This window comes from Hyla sarda, chromosome 9 (genome assembly GCF_029499605.1).
Source record: "Hyla sarda isolate aHylSar1 chromosome 9, aHylSar1.hap1, whole genome shotgun sequence".
Lineage (NCBI taxonomy): Eukaryota > Metazoa > Chordata > Amphibia > Anura > Hylidae > Hyla > Hyla sarda.
The window spans coordinates 146,214,107-146,233,960 of record NC_079197.1 but is presented as its reverse complement, the minus strand read 5'-3'; the positions used below and the strand labels follow the sequence as shown (position 1 = coordinate 146,233,960).

Below are 19,854 nucleotides of genomic sequence, written 5' to 3'. Positions count from 1 at the left end.
GTTCTTTGGTCGAGTAAGGTGCTATGGAAAAATGTTCTATTTCAACCCAAGGAAGGTCGGAGGAGCTGCTCCACCAATGCCGAAGCATAGAGACCAGTGTAGCAATATAATAAAAAGGGATATTAGGGGAACCTAGACTACCTTAAATTTCGTCCTGGTAAGGATACTCGCAGATAATCTTGGTCGCCCACCCGCCCATATGAAGGAGGAAAGTAAGGAGTGAGCCTCAGTAAAAAAAAAAAAGGGTAGAAGGAAGGTGAATAGGGAGGGTGCGAAAGAGGTAAAGAAATTTGGGAAGTAAGAAAATCTTGAAAGTCGCCACTCTGCCTACCTAGGAGACGTCAGTGGACTTCAATATATTGACTTCTGTGGTTATGGATGCAAGCAGTGGTTACATAGTTCATAAGGTTGAAAAAAGACCAGAGTCCATCAAGTTCAACCTATAACCCTAATGAGTCCCTACTGAGTTGATCCAGAGCAAGGCAAAAAAAAAACTCATACTCAAGGTAAAAATTCCTTCCCGACTCCAAATATGGCATCAGAATAAATCCCTGGATCAACCTTCTGTCCCTATAAATCTAGAATCCATAACCTGTAATGTGATTACTCTCCAAAAATGCATCCAGACCCCTTTTCAATTCTTTTACCGAGTTAACCAAGACCACCTCCTCAGGCAGAGAATTCCATGCTCTTACTGCTCTTACAGTAAAGAACCCCTGTCTGTGCTGGTGTAGAAACCTTCTTTCCTCTAAATGTAGAGGATGCAACCTTGTTATAGATACAGTCATATAGTAACAGGTTTGGAGAGGGTGGCTATGGTGGCCTGAAGATTTTCACTTGGGAAATCCCCACGGGAAATGGCTGTCAGGCAAAAGTCCCAGAGGTAAGGAGCTAATATATCTTAACATTTTTTAAAGTTAACAAAACCATCAGGGCCCGGGGCTTTTTCAAAAGGTAGAGAATTCTTCTAGTGTGATGTCGTTGTTTAGAGAAGATAACTGTTCTGAGGACAGAGTTGGAAGGTGAAGTCGAGTTAGATAGTCCTGAGTGATATCGGGGAGGTCTAATGGAGTGGGGATGATGTATCGGAGATTATAGAGGTGGGCATAAAATTATTTAAACCCGTTTGCAATATCCATTGGTGTGTATAGTTTATCCATCGCAATTGGGTTTATCAAGTATGGGATTTGAGACAGCCGTCACGCCCCCTCCCATTGACTTGCATTGAGGGGGCGTGGCCATGACATCACGAGGGGCGCAGCCGACCCCCTCAGCGCGAAAACAGCATTTGGAACATTTACTTTGGAATGCTGGCCAGTGGAGTACCCCTTTAACACTGAATACTGGCATTGGTTGAGGAGTCAAGGCATAAAGCAGTGCCTGTAGTACTGCGCAGCACAGGTACACAGAAATACAGTAAAAGTAATAACCAATAAATGTAATAAATACTGCCCTACTAAAATTGTTCATCACCTATCCTTAGTATAGGGGGTAAATATATGATCAGTTGGGGGTCCGAACACTGGGAATGTGAATGGAGCAGTAATACACCTACATAACCACTTGTCCATTTCCTGCCAATGGTACAAACCAAGATAGTCAAGTATTGGTCTTTGCCATCACTGTCAGTCACTGAAATACCCTAAAGATGATTCCATCCCACTAAAAAGTTATAAAATCAGTTTCTAGATGCTCCTTCTGACTATTAATAGGGGTATTCCAGGAAAAAACTTTTTTTTTTATATATATCAACAGGCTTCAGAAAGTTAAACAGATTTGTAAATTACTTCTATTAAAAAGTCTTAATCCTTTCAGTACTTATGAGCTTCTGAAGTTAAGGTTGTTCTTTTCTGTCAAAGTAATCTCTGATGACACGTGTCTCGGGAAACGCCCAGTTTAGAAGATGTTTACTATGGGGATTTGCTTCTAAACTGGGCGTTTCCCGAGACACGTGTCATCAGAGAGCACTTAGACAGAAAAGAACAACCTTAACTTCAGAAGCTCATAAGTACTGAAAGGATTAAGATTTTTTAATAGAAGTAATTTACAAATCTGTTTAACTTTCTGGAGCCAGTTGATATATAAAAAAAAGTTTTTTCCTGGATAACCCCTTTAAGGATTTGGTTTATCAATACAGTGATCCCTCAACTTACAATGGCCTCAGGTTACTATATTTTCAACATACAATGGTCTTTACTGGACCATTGTAACCTGAATCCAGACTCAACATACAATGGTACAGCCAGTCCAGATCTGGGAAACATGTCAATGGCTGGAAGAACCGACGAATCAGAATGGACATTTCACTGGTAAACACCTGTATTAATGAAGTGCATGCACTGACTGGTGTCTGGTAGCGCCCCCTACAGTACAAAGAGGTACTACATGTCCTACACTGCTCCTTTGGACACAAGGTGGGGACCCTGTGTGTACTGTACAGGACCCTGAAGAAGCTCCTGTCCTCTACATAGACAGTGATTACAGCTCCCAGCAGATCTTTATTATTTATATATATAAGGACTTGTTTTATCTATATTAGTTATTACTTATTTTTCTTTAATCCTCACTTTTTCTTATTTTTGGATGACATTTTGGTGGCTTCAGAACCAAATACCAGGTTTCCATAGAGTTTTAGTCTTAACATACAATGGTCGTCCTGGAACCAACTATAATTGTATCTTGAGGGACCACTGTACTGTATTAGTTTTGAGCCTATTTTTCTTTATTCTCCATGTGTTCTTATTTCAGGATGACATTTTGTTTTTTTAAACCAGTTACCAGTTTTCCATAGAGTTTTGGTTGAGGGGTTATCCAGGAAAAAACTTTTTTTATATATATATATCAACTGCCTCCAGAAAGTTAAACAGATTTGTAAATTACTTCTATTAAAAAATCTTAATCCTTTCAGTACTTATGAGCTTCTGAAGTTAAGGTTGTTCTTTTCTGTCTAAGTCCTCTCTGATGACACCTGTCTCGGGAAACGCCCAGTTTAGACGCAAACCCCATAGCAAACCTCTTCTAAACTGGGCGGTTCCCGAGACAGGTGTCATCAGAGAGCACTGAGACAGAAAAGAACAACCTTAACTTCAGACGCTCATAAGTACTGAAAGGATTAAGATTTTTAATAGAAGTATTTTACAAATCTGTTTAACTTTCTGGAGCCAGTTGATATATAAAAAAAAAGTTTTTTCCTGGAATAACCATTTAACATTCAATGGTTGGCCTGAAAATGATTAATATTGTATGTTGAGGGACCATTGTAACTGATAAATAGGATTCTTAACATGACACAATAAGACAACTCAAGGAATTATTTTAGGATTTTATTTTCTGTGCAAATCCCAATCCACTGGTTTAAAGGGGTACTCCGCCCCTAGACATCTTATTCCCTATCTAAAGGATAGGGGATAAGATGTCTGTTTGCGGGGGTCCCGCCGCTGGAGACCCCTGCGATCTCGGCTGCAGCCCCCCAGACATCCAGAGCACGGAGCGAACTTCTCTCCGTGCCGGATGACTGGCGATGCGGGGCGGAGGATTGTGACGTCATGGCCATGCTCCCTTAATGCAAGTCTATTGGGGGCGTGATGGCCACCACACCCCCTCCCATAAACTTGCATTGAGGGGGCGCGGCCGTGACACCAGGAGCCTCCAGCGCTCCGACGTTGCACCTGACGCTCTAAACGTATGCAGGGTGCAGCAGGGGGGTAGCGGGGGTCCCCAGCGATCAGACATTTTATCCCCTATCCTTTGGATAGGGGATAAGATGTCGAGGGGCGGAGTACCCCTTTAATATTAAGGTCAAATTCGCATTATGGATTATTTACATGGGAAAATCAAATGAGGATTTGTAGGAGAATCAGTGGCAGAAATCTGAGGCTAACCCTCAGAAACCTGCGTCAAAGGTAACCCTCGAGAAAGAGTGATCTGCTCGCCCCTTGGTGCCAGGATGGCACCCAGGAAACATGTACCGGCCGGTGTCCCATCAAAAGCTGATAGCAGAAGAGATCACTTATTGATATTTTTAGGAAGGGTATTTCAGGCCTAACTGCGTTATTAGTGCTTATTGATAATAGGAGATGAAAAGGGGCATCTTTGTGCCCTAAGCAGCTATGGAGGGGTCCTTCTGAGCCCAATGTATCTCAGATGTTCCCCATATAGCAGGAAGCAGCCCAGAGTCCTGGAGGCTATTTTACAAAGCAGGAACGTTAGTAAAGCTGGATATAGCTCAGTCCAATTCTACATTTAATTCTTAATCTACCGTGGTATTTCTAGAACATTCTCTACATGCCAACGTTAAACATTAGACACAGATTAGTCACTATATAAAGATCGACATACCGTATTTTTGCCGTATAAGACGAACTTTTTCTTCCCCAAAACTGGGGGGGGAAAAGTTGGTGCGTCTTATACGGCGAATACCTGCGGCCATCAACGGCCGGGACCCGCGGCTAATAGAGGACATCACTGATCGCGGTGATGCCCTGTATTAACCCTTCAGACACGGCGATCAAATCTGACCGCAGTGTCTGAAGCGAAAATAACACTAAGCCGGCTGCTTAGTCGGGCTGTTCGGGACTCCACCGCGGCGTCCCGAACAGCTTACAGGACACCGGGAGGGACCTTACCTGCCTCCTCAGTGTCTGCTCCGTGCTGGGATCCCCCGCATGGCCGGCGCTCTCCTTCGTCGCCATCACGTTGTCGCGCATGCCGTCCCGTCATCCATTAGGAGCGGCATGCGTAGTGACGTGATGGTGGCGACGGAGAGTGTGGATCCCGGGGAAGAAGACGTCTGGAGCGTCGGGGACACCACGGGGACGCGGTGACAGCGAGGGAGCGACATCCAGGGCAGCGGTGACGGGTCCAGAGCGGCGGGGACACGTGAGTATTACCTACTATACCAGTGGTCTTCAACCTGCGGACCTCCAGATGTTGCAAAACTACAACTCCCAGCATGCCCGGACAGCCAACGGACCTTTAAAATAGGGTGCGTTTTATATGCCGGTGCGTCCTATAGGGCGAAAAATACGGTACATATATATTTAAATATATAGATGAAGTGCAGCTCTTACCTCACTGAATGCTCCCCGTCCAATCACTTTGATGATGTCAAAGTCACTTCTCTTCATCCTCTGCTCTCGTATGTTCTGGACCAGGGGCTCAGCTGCCAACCAAGAAATGAGTAAAGATGTTATAGCGTGAACGTGGCATCTCTCACATGTACATATGATGGTATGGTATATAATTGTATATATTGTCCATGTCTGGATCTAGGGGAACTCTACTCCGCATGATGAAGTATCCTGTACAACAGTGGTCTCCAACCTGCGGACCTCCAGATGTTCCAAAACTACAACTCCCACCACTGCTGTACAATATAGGAATAGTAGATTTTACAAAGGAGTTCGGTGGCCATAGAAAACCATAAGGCCCCAGATAGAGCTTAAATGACTACTCTGGGATAGAAAAATTGATCCCCTATTCTAAAGATAGGGTTTAACTGTGAGATCGCAGGGGGTCCAACCGCTGGGACCCCCCACCCACTTTCTCCCGCCTGGTGCCTCAGCTCTGCTCCTGAATAGGGCATGTAGGGGATGAAGTTTTCTATCCCGGAGTGCTTCTTTAAAGGATTACTCCAGTGGAAAAAAAAAAATATTCAAATGAACTGGTGCCAGAAAGTTAAACAGTTTTGTAAACGACTTCTATTAAAAATCCTAGTCCTTCCAATACTTATCAGCTGCTGTATACTACAGAGGAAGTTGAGTTGTTCCTTTCTGTCTGACATCAGTGCTCTCTGCTGACACCTCTGTCCATGTCAGGAACTGTCCTGAGCAGGATAGGTTTGCTATGGGCATTTGCTCCTACTCTGGACAGTTCCTGACACGGACAGAGGTGTCAGTAGAGAGCACTGTGGTCAGACAGAAAAGAACAACTCAACTTCCTCTGAAGTAAACAGCAGCTGATAAGTACCGGAAGGATTAAGATTTTTTTTAATAGAAGTAACTTACAAATCTGTTTAACTTTCTGAAGCAGGTTGATATGAAAAAAAAAATGTTTTCCACCGGAGTACCCCTTTAATCATAGAAATGTATGAAAATTGTTTGGCATATCCTGTAGATAGGCTATAAATGTTTGAGATGAAACATGCCTTTTAAGTGTACCTGTCACTTTAAAAAACTCTTGAGATGCCCTAGAGACGTGTGAAAAGTTTTGATTGGTCTGGGTCTGAATGTTCAGACCCCGACCAACTGTTAGAACGAGCCAGGGGGAAAGTGCAGCTGACTGAGACAATCTCATAGACTTACATTATAAGTTTATATTGCTTAGCATGCTCTTCTCCCAACCAGTTCTAGCTATTACTGCATAACTGAAAGCTCTTTTGGCTTCAATGTACACAACCCATTGAAATAAAACGTAGGTATAAAAGTTGCAACATAAATTAGCAATGAATCTATTGCCCAAAATGTGCAGCAATTGAACACCAATAAAAAATAAATAAAAAAAACACAGGCTAAAACCAATGATATATTCCCGCCCCAAAATCTTTCCTCTAATTATTTTACACCACTATCTTAACCTTGGATTTTTCCTGGACAAAGTGATAAGGAATGCAGGTGCTATGGCTAAGTATTAGTTTGTTTAGTTTTTCCTTTGTTGGAATTTGAAAGAATAAAATCCTCTAGATAAGTTTATCACTTACCGCTCCCTATGCCTCAGCTAGAATAGAGTTACCTAAAATATAGACAAACCACATGGCTCGAAAACTAAGTTGGTGCAGGGTATGTGGAAAGAAAGAAGGACCAGAGAGAGAGCAAAGAACACAGTTAAGTAGAATTTACCATACAGTTCCAGTAAAGGACATCTGCATTGAAAACAACCTATCCCCTATGCACAGGATAGGGAATAAGTGTTTGATCACGGGGGTCCGACTACCCCCCAACCCCCACCCCCCCAGCGATCTCCCAAACGGGCACTGGCATTGCCGCTCTGAGAGAGTGGCTAATGAGCGTAATGTTAACCTCAGTGAGGTCGACAGTACGCCCCCTCCCCATACAGCTCTATGGGAGAGGCGGGGAGGCAAGAAACGCTGCATACCCGTCCCTCCCATAGAACTACATGGAGGAGGCGTATCGGCCGCGACATCATGCTAAGGCCGATATACCTCCTGCAGAGCCGTGGCCCTGTGCAGGAGATCGCGGGGGTCCCAGCGTTCAGAGCCTCCGCGATCAAACACTTATCCCATATCCTGTGGCTAGGGGATAAGTTGTTTTTTCTACAGATTTCCTTCCTTTAATACTCTTTGCTTATTTAGGGATGCGATTAATTTAGCAAAAATTACATTTACACAAAAGCATATAAAAATCCAAAAAGTATCTTAATTTCACCGACGTGGCACAGCTAGGCCTTAGATCTTGTAAATGTGTCCACGGTCAGATGATAAAATGTCATTTACATCTAATTTGTACTGACCGGTTATTGTTACACTTTTACTCATTACAGTGGGCCAATATATGCATAAATACGGTCTACAAAGCATTATTTGAATAAACCTTAGACATGTTGACCAGACACATCAAAAGTTTAGATCGCACCAGGTCTCAGCCCTGAGACCCGCTGCGATCTCAAGTTATAACCCTGTGTAACCACACTTTAATTCACCCTATCCCCCCCCCCCCCCCCAATTCCTCCCCCCCCCCCCCCTTCCAGCTGGACGCTCTGTCTGACCTTTTCCCTCCATGCAGTGAAACAGTCTGGTTTGGGTGACACTAGGGTAGTGACACATGCCCCCGCAATGCACTTTACCCGGCTGTAAATCGTGATCGCAGCAGGTCTCAGGACAGATACATGGTGCGATCTAAACTTTATAATGTCAAAAGTGAATCCAAATGACGGTGCCGCTTTGATTGTAAATAGGAAGCATCATATAAGGTGTGACAGTAGGTGTGAGGGCCAATAGGACTCTCATCAATACTATGGATTTCCCTTATCCCGATTTCTATGAAGGATAAGACAACATCACATACTACTCCTCCGTAAAGGATTTACAGAAACATCATAAAATTGTTGTACTGGAAACCCCTTTAGGAAACACTAAATCCAAAAAAGAAAGATGATATAAACAAGCCATGTTGGGGGGTTTACTGGTTATCGCACCCTACGTAAGCAGTTCCATGCAAAGTATTGCAGTGATTTAGTCTTTTTCCATTCGTAACCACCCGAGGTATGTTTGGTTGCCCCACCAGTATCACTCATAACAACATCTAGCGCTAGTGCCAAATCTATTCCTATGAGATAGTGATGACAAGCACGATGTGACTGCTGCCAAGTTATTTCCCCCTTGTCTGAGAAGTGTCAATCCCTCATTGAGCGGATCAGCTGAGTCATGGCTGACCATCTGATTTCTAGGGTAAACTGCCTAACAACCATAGTCTTTTCATTAGTTTGTTGGATAGCCTGCCCATTACAACCAGTCTTGTTGAAGGAGCAGATTTTAGTGGGGGTAAAGCCCTGGACTGATACACCATTACCCTCAAGACAATGATGGAAGAAAAGATCCCTCTTGAGACTGAGCATTTTACATCGTAACCCAAAGAGTAGGCTCTTACCGAACATCCTAATTGGAACAGACAAGGGCTCCGATTCTGAGCACCTTATGTCCTTAGTAGGCCATCCATTCCTAATCACACAAATAAGACTATGCACACACTTTGCACACCTAATCTCACTTGCTCACACATTTAAGGGAGCGTTGAGAAGTACAATCTGTCAATGAAGAATGAAGTGGGGAATCTTAAGTGAAGTGTTCTAGCCAAGGAACATCTTAACAAGTTGAGATAACAATGTATGTCTAAAGAGAGTGCATGTCCGGAACTAATGAACATGGTGCAATATATCCAGATGTTGGTGGTCCACAGGGGTAGCTTAATAATACTAAGGAATAAGAATGCAGCTACTGATGGCCAATGGGCAACCAGTGCAGTGTGCCCGGGGAGCAGTGAAGGATGGCTGGGTGTGGGGACAGTGGTATGAGCACTTAGTCCAGGGGGGGGGGGGGGTGAAGCATAAGACCTCTTCCTTATATGGACTGTGTCAGTCGGTACTCTTACAGACTCCACATATGGCTAATGTAATAATGTTACCTCCCCGTCTGTGGAATTAACTCGTTCCCACTCTCTAGGAGACAAGAGACTGTATGGTCACCTCTATCTGAGGATCTAGTCGTCAGTATAAGACTCATCTTATAAGGAGATGGGATAACTCATTGGACATACTCCTGTCATTGTCATTCGCTCGGATGGGACTAAGAGAGGAGGGACAGAAGCCTAGTAGCTGTTTTCGCTGGCAGGTGGAGGTACTTTCTCGCACGCTTTGGCCTCCTGTCATGGTACAGGGACCAACTCCCAGGAGGTATTTGGCATGAAGCACTAGAACAACGCTCCAAAGTACCGATTAAGTGTGCCAACATGAAAAACATGGAGGCCACCCTCTGCTCTTGTTGCCCTGTGGAAGGTGTGCCAGGCCATGAATCCTAAACTTTACAACTATCATCTAGGCAGATATGCCCGACTGTTACCCTGTTAGGGGAACGGACTCGGATTGTGTCAGTCCATGCAGCAGCCAGACATGTATGTATAATTACAGGGCGTTCTGCTGCAGACACCGGCACTCCCTGTGTTATGAACCAACCCTTCCAGTCAGACTAGTGTACGTATAAACATATACAGATTATATACCGTAACTATGCATGCGATAGTTAAATGGGTTATAGAAGCAGCTACTACATATAGGGGGCAAAGATCATGTACAAAAAAAATACTGCATGTCTACCATGTTCGGATTATGGCAGCAGTCTCAAACTGTGGCCCTCCAGATGTTGCAAAACTTCAACTCCCAGCATGCCCGGACAGCCAACGGCTGTCCGGGCATGCTGGGAGTTGAAGTTTTGCAACATCTGGAGGGCCTCAGTTTGAGACCACTGTTTTATGGAGAATGTGTAGAAGAGATAAAGCACAAGTAAGTGAATCTATGTGAATTGCCGGCCCAAAGTAAATCACAGCCGGTCTATGGGCATGTTCACACTGGACTGAAATACCGCAACAATCCCGCAACATTTCCGTTGTGTCAACATACCCCAGATCACAATTTACAAGTTGGCAAAAAGTCAGTTTTGGAGTTCGATTTTCATACATTGCTACGACATATATTTATAATAAAAGGCACTCACCCCAGTGTAGGAAATCTGCTATATGGGTCTCACTGACCAATGGCGACGTGACCAACTCGTGACACACGCAGAGCATGAGATCCAGCAGAGCATCCAGACTCAGGAGAGCTGGTGGCAGGAGCGTCTGATCCATCCTGTAAGGACTGGTACTCGATGTTCACGGCCACCTGTCCATGTCACATCGGCTGACGGCTCATCTTATGCCCATAAAGTCTATACCCCAGGCTAAATAACATAGGAGACCATAGTCAATGTGCGTTGCGAACTGCCCCTTGACAAGGATGGACTCTAGTTCTTCCTTAATAAACTCTAATAGACAACGTGACTTCTTCTCATGGCTACCAGATAATACTTCTTACTATAGCGACAAGCATTGTAAGTTAGTCGTGCCGTGGAATGTCCTCACAAGTTCTGTGTCAGAGTCTTCACACCTCTCGCCCTTTGGTGTTCCTCAGATCTAGCAGGTTCTCTCACACCTTATTCCTTGACTTGGCAATCCTCATTCTCCGCTTCTCTCTCCCTATCCTCTAAATTCTGCATTCTGTCCCACCCTTTTCTCCCTCCTTCCTGTCACTATCCAACCCCCCTTTTCTCCACCTCCCTTGTCCCTTTAACTCCTCCAAGCTTGAATTACTCACTTCTTTTTCTCAAAGTCTACTCATTCTCTTTCTCCGGTTCTTCCCTGTCGTACCCAGTCAGGTTTTTCCAGTCATCTCTTTTCCAGTCTCGCTGTTGTATCCTTCTCCTTGGTGTCCATTCCTTCTTTCCCTCTTCTCCTCATGTCTTTTCGCAGTCCTGATGTTCCCCATCTCCCCTCTTCCTCCTTTAGTTCCCACCTTGCTTTCCCATTGACCATAATTCTCATACCATACAAGTGAAACTCGAAAAATTAGAATATCATGCAAAAGTCCATTGTATTTCATTAAAGCAACTTAAAGGGGTACTCCGGTGGAAAACTTTTTTTTTTTTTCATTAAATGAACTGGTGCCAGATAGTTAAACAGATTTGTAAATTACTTCTATAAAAAAATTTTTTTACCCTTCCAGTACTTTTTAGCAGCTGACTGCTACAGAGGAAATTCTTTTCTTTTTGAATTTCTTTATTGTCTTGTCCACAGTGCTCTCTGCTGACACCTCTGCCCGTGTCAGGAACTGTCCATAGCAGGAGAGGTTTGCTATGGAGATTTTCTCCTGCTCTGGACAGTTCCTGATACGGGCATCAGGTGTCAGCAGAAATTCAGCAGAAATTCAAAAAGAAAATAATTTCCTTTGTAGCATACAGCTGCTAAAAAGTACTGGAAGGGTAAAGATTTTTTTTATAGAAGACATTTACAAATCTGTTTAACTTTCTGGCACCAGTTGATTAAAAAAAAAAATGTTTTACACCGTAAGCATGAAGTGCTCCAAAATCCCCTGGTAGATGGATGCGTTGACCCTGGACTTAAAGGGGTACTCCGGTGGAAATTATTTTTTTTTTTTAATCAACTGGTGCCAGAAAGTTAAACAGATTTGTAAATTACTTCTATTAAAAAAATATTTATCCTTCCAGTAATTATTAGTGGCTGTATATTACAGAAAAAGTTCCTTTCTTTTTGGATTTCTTTTTTTTTCTGTCCACGGTGCTCTCTGCTGACACCTCTGTCCATATCAGGAACTGTCCAGAGCAGGAGCAAATCTTCATATCAAACCTATCCTGCTCTTGACAGTTCCTGATACGGACAGAGGTGTCAGCAGAGAGCACTGTGGACAGAAAAAAAAAAAAGAAAGGAACTTTCTCTGTAATATACAACTACTAATAAGTACTGGAAGGATAAATTTTTTTTTAATAGAAGTAATTTACAAAGCTGTTTAATTTTCTGGCACCAGTTTATTAAAAAAAAAAATGTTCCACTGGAGTACCTCTTTGATGAAATACAGTGACCCAACACCAGCAGATGACATGGCTCCCCAAATCATATAATATATTGGGTATTTGGGGTTTTCATGAGCAGTAACCATAATCATCACAATTATGACAAATCACGGCTTGAACTATGTTGCTTTGCCTGTAATGAGTCTCTCTTACATATTAGTTTCACCTTTTAAGTTGCATTACTAAAATAAATGAACTTTGCACAATATTTTCATTTTTCGAGTTTCACCTGTACAATGGTGGACTTTTGAAAGAAGACATTGATGAGAAAGTACAGATTGTATGTGCTCCTCAGTGTCTTCTTCTTTCAGAAGTTTCATCGCTCTACATTATCTCCCACGACCCCTTTTTATTCTTTTCTTTCCTTCACAATTTCTATTTGTTCTGTATTTATGCCCTTTAAAATCTACCAGAATATTCATGATGCCTTTTTTTCCCCCTTCTGTTTTTGACCTGTTCCAGTTTCTCTACCCATCTGTCCTTCCAGACTTTGTATGTCCCTTCCACTTTCTGTTCACACGTTCACTTTTTTGGTCCCTTTATCTATTTGTTTGATATAATACTTAAAGGGGTACTCCGGAGGGAAAACATGATTTCAAATCAACGGGTGCCAGAAAGTTAAAAAGATTTGTAAATTACTTCTATTTAAAAATCTTAATCCTTCTAGTACTTATCAGCTGCTGTATACTACAGAGGAAGTTGTGTAGTTCTTTCCAGTCTGACCCCAGTGCTCTCTGCTGACACCTCTGTCCATGTCAGGAACTGTCCAGAGCAGGAGAGGATTACTATGAGCATTTGCTCCTACTCTGGACAGTTCCTGACAAGGACAGAAGTGGCCGCAGAGAGCACTGTGGTCAGGCTGGAAAGAACTACACAACTTCCTCTGGAGCATACAGCAGCTGATAATGTTTTAATAGAAGAGATTTACAAATCTGTATGACTTTCTGGCACTGTTTGGTTTTTAAACATTTTTGTTACTCAGGAGTGCCCCCTTTAAAGGGGTTATCCAGTCTTACAAAACTGACAGCCTATCCTAAGGATAGTAAACAGGGTATTGATAGGGTGTAGTGAAGAGGCTGCAACGCTCGTCTCGCGACAGCTGAAATGCGAGGGTGTTAGAAGTCGGACCCCCACCAATTTCATATTGATGGCCTATCCTGCGGATAATTCTTAAGGTTGGAATATCCAGCATTAGAAAAACAGAGTTGATTTCTCCAAAAAACAGCAACACACCTGTCCGCAGGTTGTGCGTGGTATTGCAGCTCAGTTCCATGAGAATGCAGACAAGTTGTAATACCACACACAACCTGGGGACAAGTGTGGCGCTGTTTTTTTGAAGAAATCAGCTGTTAATCTAATGCTGAATAAACCCCTTTCATTTTGCCTGTGGTGACGCCGCAGAGAAGTTGAACACTAAGGCTGGTTGACATATTGCTCCTATGGGAACAGAACACGGTTTACCGCATGTTGCAAAAAGTACCTGTCAAGCACAGGAGAAGCACATACTTCCCACAAAATGGCGGCAACTTGCAGTAAGCCACATGTGGTGTTACCCAATGGTTCTCGACCACGTGGCACACTACCGCCCTGCGAGAGCAACATGTAAACCCGGATTTACTATCAAGTTCTTCAGACAGATGACTGTAATCAGCTTATTGGTAACAAGTAGAGATTGTCCAAAGTGGAGAACCCCTTTAATGGTCCATTTGACAACCATACATAACCTGTAATATAGAGGAGAAGGGGGCATTTTTATAAAAAAATAAGGATATATTTTTTTTTCTTTAATAGAATCAGAACTTATTTTTGATAAAACCTTAAGATATAAATGGTGCCGTAGGCTATGTTCACATTACCGCTGAGCCCCGCTAAAGCGAGCTCCATCGCGAAAGGGCGGGAGTTGAGCAGAGGAAAAAAAATATACTTCTTGTCTGAAAGTTTTCTCCACGCCCCTAAAATAACAGAATTTTGACAGACCCCATTCAAGTCAATGGGATCTGCCGGGGCCCTGCGATGTCTGCTGAGCAAAGGGTACGATCGGTTTGGCACAGAACGGATCCTTAATGGGATGGTGCGCAACGCTAATGTGAATGTAGCCTTAGATTGTTTCCCAACCGGTGTGCCCCCAGCTGTTGCAAAACTACAACTCCCAGCATGCCCGGACAGCCGTTGGCTGTCCGGGCATGCTGGGAGTTGTAGTTTTCGAACAACTGGGGGCACACTGGTTGGAAAATACTGCACTAGAGTATTACAGACTCTTCGCGGGTCCGATGACCCAAACGGACAGCTGTTCGTGTCATCACACATGAGGTTTAGAGATGAGCGAACTTACAGTAAATTCGATTCGTCACAAACTTCTCGGCTCGGCAGTTGATGACTTTTCCTGCATAAATGAGTTCAGCTTTCAGGTGCTCCCGTGGGCTGGAAAAGGTGGATACAGTCCTAGGAGACTCTTTCCTAGGACTGTATCCACCTTTTCCAGCCCACCGGAGCACCGGAAAGCTGAACTAATTCATGCAGGAAAAGTCAGCAACCGCCGAGAAGTTTGTGACGAATCGAATTTACTGTAAGTTCGCTCATCTCTAATGAGGTTCGGTCCTAATACGGCTGTAAAATGCACCAGTGTTATCCTAGTGTGAAACCAGCCTTAATTATTATTACCGTAATTATTATTATTATTATTAATAATAATAATAATTAATTATTCTAACTATTATAATATTCTTACTACTACTACTACTATTATTATTATTAATAACAATAATAATATAATAATGTTATTCATAATTATGATAATTAATTATTATTTTGATTATGATTATAAATATTTTTATAATTAAATAACTGCAATATTTCATTTTCCTTTTATTAGTCCATGGTGCCCCTCCACTGCACACCCCTCTCCCCCATCCACGTTTACTATGTCTATACTCACCTATTAAACCTTGCCCATATATATATATATATATATATATATATATATATCCACATAAATGTGTCAACACTAGAAAACGTTTATCGCTTTCTCCCTAAAAACTCCATTAAACCTAAAGTCTTCAGCTCGTAAACTGCTCCGGGAGATAAGGTTCGATCACTGGAGGTTGACATTGGCTCCGTGTCAGGAGAAGACTGCCTAAGACAGGGTTTCCTCAACTAGGGTTCCTCCAGCTGTTGCTAAACTACAACAGTTGGCTGTCTGGGCATGCTGGGAGTTGTAGTTTTGCAACAGCTGAAGGCGCCCTGGTTTGGGATGAATGGGTGATAACAGGGAAAATAGCACACTGAGGGAGACAAATAAGGGGGCAGATGGATGGACAGATATAGATAGAAATCTCATTCTTTCCATGTCTCTCTCCCTATTCCAGAGTTCCACACGGCTCTAAATATAAACATCCGAAAACTCTCCGCGCAGGAATGTAACCAAACATAGTGCAGATCAGCGCACGACGTTTAACCCTCCCTGCCAATGCCGGACAATGCAGGCGCAGCTTGCGGAACGTTTAACCCCGTGCCTGCGTGCCACCCAGGCTCAAACCTGTCCATTTCTATCACGCGCCAACAAACTGGCCTATGCCCAGCAAAGCCACCGCCATAAATGATTAATCCCCTGCCAGTGTCATGCCCCGCAGCGAGCGGGCGGCGTGCCAGGGAACGAGCCTTTATAAGTGAATTAAACTCAGCCCTTGTAAGATGTAGTTCCTAATGATGGTGCATAATAGCTATTTGTCCTGACAGTGACTCCTAATTTCGGAATCATCATCACCCGGAGAGCTCATCTCTGGGCAGGACTTTGCGATGATGACAGCCTATTATTTTTACACGGGCATTTTAAGGACATTTGGTGGTATCGAAGATGCCCCAGAGCTGTGGTCGCCTACTTACCAAGACACCTGTCTGAAATCCGTATACACAAAGGAAAGAAGCGATCTGATTGGTTGCTATGGGCAACTGGTCACCTTTTCCTTTGCACAGGTTTTGATAAATTTCCCCTATGGGCCCCAGTGACAGATTTTGCATTGGGGCCCAGAAGCTACAAATTACACCTCTGAGTGGGGCCATTGAGGGAGATTTATCAAAACCTGTCCAGAGGAAAAGTTGCCCATAGCAACCATTCAGATTTCTACTTTCATTTTTGAAAAGGCCTGTGAAAAATGAAAGAAGCAATCTGATTGGTTGCTATGGGCAACTGGACAACTTCTTTTGCACAGGTTTTGATAAATTTCCGTGCAGACATTCCAGCGACGGTGGAGCGCCAGAACATGCCGGTGCTAGGACCGCTTATAGATGGCAATGCATTTCCGTGTGGACGCCGTAGAAAGAATAGACAAGTCTATTCTTTTTGCGGACTTCGGAATCTGGATTTCTGCGGCAGAAACATCTGCTGCGGAAATTCCGTTGTGTGCACAGAGCAGCAGAATCTCATTGATAGTTCCTGGAAGCCCTGGTGCCTAAGGGGGCCCCAAAGCACATCTGCCCCATAAGTAGGGTTGCCACCTTTCTTGTAAAAAATACCAAGCTGATTTGCATAATTATATATGCGTAACATCACAGGATACACATATGCGGGGGAAATGTTGTCCTATTCTGACCCCTATAACTTTATTTCTCCTTATACGGGCCTGTATGAGGGCTCCTTTTTTGTGTCCCCCGATCTGTAGTTTTTAGCAGTACCATTTTTGTTTTGATGGGACTTTTTGGTCGTTTTTAATTTTAATTAAATTCGGGAGTTGCTGTTAGTTACTGACTACAACTCTCAGCATGCCCTGATACAACCTGTGGCTCAACATCTGCCCCAAACGAAAACTCCCAGCGTTGGACTATACAGTAGTATATAGTTTAGGTCAGTGTTTCCCAACCAGGGGTGCCTCCAGCTGTTGAAAAACTACAATTCCCAGCATGCCCAGACAGCCAACGGCTGTCTGGGCATGCTGGGAGTTGTAGTTTTGCAACAGATGGAGGCATTCTGGTTGGGAAACACTGGTATAGCATATAGGACATTATGGGAGTTGGAGGATTGGTTGGATAAATACCGGCCATTGCATAGCTGGTATTTTTAATATAAAAGAACCGGCAGGGTGGCCAAAATATCGGCCAGGTGGCATCCCTACCCATAAGAGAGCAGTATTATAATAGGCACATGGGGAGAGAGTTATCAAAACCTGTCCAGAGGAAAAGTTGCCCATAGCAACCAATCAGATTTCTACTTTCATTTTTGAAAAGGCCTGTGAAAAAGGAAAGAAGCGATCTGATTGGTTGCTACGGGCAACTGGTCAACTTCTTTTGCACAGGTTTTGATAAATTCCCTGCTCAGAGGCAGATTTTGCATTGGGGCCCAGAAGCTACAAATTACGCCTGTGAGTGGGGCCATTGAGGGAGATTTATCAAAACCTGTGTAGAGGAAGTGTGGTGCCGTTGCCCATAGCAACCAATCAAATGGTTTCTTTCACTTTTGAAGAGCCTGTGAAAAATGAAAGGAGCGCTCTGATACTCTCAACACTGTTACATGACAAAGCCATACAAGGCTGGAAGTTTTCATAGTCCAGGCCATGCCTATCGACCAGACCTAATTCAAAGTGTTAAAAAAAAAAAAAGAATAACTTGAGTATCGGTCGTAGCGCAGAAGAAAAGAAAAAAAGGCTTCTATGTGTTACTTACTATATCATGCAGATGCTTTACATATCTTTTCTACGTGTCTAGCTCACAAATCCCTCTGTTCTGCTGCCCACTCATTCTGACATTCACTGCTCAGAAAGGGGCGTGTCTGAGGAAAGCACTAAGCCCGTCCTCTCTCACCATGCATTCACTTCCTCCCTGAGTCTGCTGTGCATCTTCATCCAATCACTGCAGGCTGCTCTGTAATCTCCTCCTCTGTTTTTAGACAGGACAGGAGTGAGCACAGAGGAGTGCTAGTGCCACCCTCACTTTCTGGACTTTGTCCCATAATGTTCTGGATGGTATGGATACAAGCCATGATGTCCATAAAAAGGGATAACATTTTTTATGAAGTTTATTAGAAAATATAAATGTCCACCAAAAAAACAACAACAAAATAACCTTTATGTATGGACCAATAGGTGTTGGATCCAGTAACACAGTCATGGTTTATCCAATACAACACATAGAACAAGCTCCCAAATAAAAACATTTGGTAGCTTATGAGCACTTTCCAACACTGCTGCCTGGCTCTATACAGATCTGACATTGGGCATCTGCAGATCACATATCATGGGAGAGGGGTTTACCTTCAATCCCATTGCAGTATATGGCCCTACCTGTATACTGGTCTGTGCCGAATTACCTTGTTATACTACTTAGACTTTGAGAGACCATAAAGTCTTACAGGTTCTACATCTTCACTGGAAATGCTACATTTTGTTGGAGGAACCCTTAAATCTCTAATGTATCTGTTGAATGGATTATAATAGAATCAGCATTCAAATGTAACAAGCTGTGAGAAAACACATGGGATGTATGAGAGGTAACTTTACATGCCGTAATCTGTCTTTTTTATCGGTACCATTTTTGTTTTGATTAGACCGAAAATCAGCAATTCTGGAATTTGGTATTTTTGTTATATATATTTATGCCATTCACCCTGCAGTTTCATTATATTTCATCTCAATGGGATTGTGTTGCTCAGTGCAAACTGTTCTGTTTCCTGACACAATTAATACAGTGAGTTTGGTCTCCTCTCAGCCTGGCAGGAGACCAAACTCAGGAAGTGTTTCTCTGCACCGAGCTTGATTGACAGCTGCACAGAGCCTCACTGAAAGCTGCACAGAGCCTGAGGTCTTCTATTCATCACAACACTGCAACAATGTGAGGGCGGAAGTGGTCCCCCAGCAGGCTTCAGTGGTGTCATGCCTGCTGGGAAACGCCCACTTTCTCCTGCTGGGAGATGTGAGCAAGAATAAAAGGTAAGATACAGAGCTTTTTAAAGGGTGGGAGAAGTGTTAAAAAAAAATATATATATATATATATATATATATATATATATATATTAAATAAAAAAAAAAAAAAAAAAGGGAACTCTGATGAAAACAAGTAGAAAAATAAATGTTTTCAAATCAACTGGTGCCTGAAAGTTAAAACAGATTTGTAAATTGGAAAAAAAAAAAACATTCACCTCTAGACTAATATCAGAAAGGACTGATAAATGATGGTTGTAATATATATTTAAAAAAAAGAATAAGAACTGTGCTCCAAATTTATGTGAATATGAATGATATTTTTAATAGCCGCTAATATAAAATATATAAGGTAATCAAACAACAATATAATAAATAATAAATGATAGTAATATAAATGAAATAAAATGAGAGTGAAAAATATCTCCTTCCACAGGGCCCTTGTGGGGAGATTGAAATAACTTCAATGTAAAATGTGCTTAAAATATTGTAATACCGCAATAAGTCTCTATTCTGATAATCCGGCAAGGATGTAAATTCATAGACAAGATGGATCTTTTTAGTCCCAGTCCGCACGCACAATTATGCAGTCAGCATAGATATTTACTGGCTTCAAGGAGAAGGTAGGAGCTTTCCTCCTACTGAGGAAAGGGTTAATATATGAAGTACCCTGAAACGCGTCTAGAGGTTCTACAAAAATCGCCATAGAGCAATTGCCGCATTAATACCGCAATATACAAAGAGAACTCTAATCTCATCTGTTACTAATCCAGCCGCTTGCTCCAGGAATCACAGCTTTCACCAACTACACTG

The 19,854-nt window shown here is 42.8% G+C and overlaps 1 protein-coding gene across 5 annotated transcripts in view; it reads right to left on the bottom strand.

The window, feature by feature from the left end:
• The window catches only part of DMPK (DM1 protein kinase), a 60,560-nt gene extending 42,735 nt beyond the window's left edge, over window positions 1-17,825 (bottom strand). For 2 of the 5 annotated variants that reach the window (XM_056541072.1, XM_056541074.1), the window contains exons 1-2: window positions 10,223-10,725; window positions 5,070-5,161 (exon numbers count right to left, since the gene is read on the bottom strand). In XM_056541072.1, the coding sequence (XP_056397047.1) occupies window positions 5,070-5,161; window positions 10,223-10,355 (225 nt within the window). In that variant the 5' untranslated portion in view covers window positions 10,356-10,725. Of the gene's footprint in view, window positions 1-5,069; window positions 5,162-10,222; window positions 10,726-16,015; window positions 16,222-17,788 lie in introns of those variants that run through there. The other 3 variants (XM_056541076.1, XM_056541075.1, XM_056541077.1) reach the window with 3 other exon arrangements.
• Between the last annotated feature and the right edge of the window lie 2,029 nt (window positions 17,826-19,854).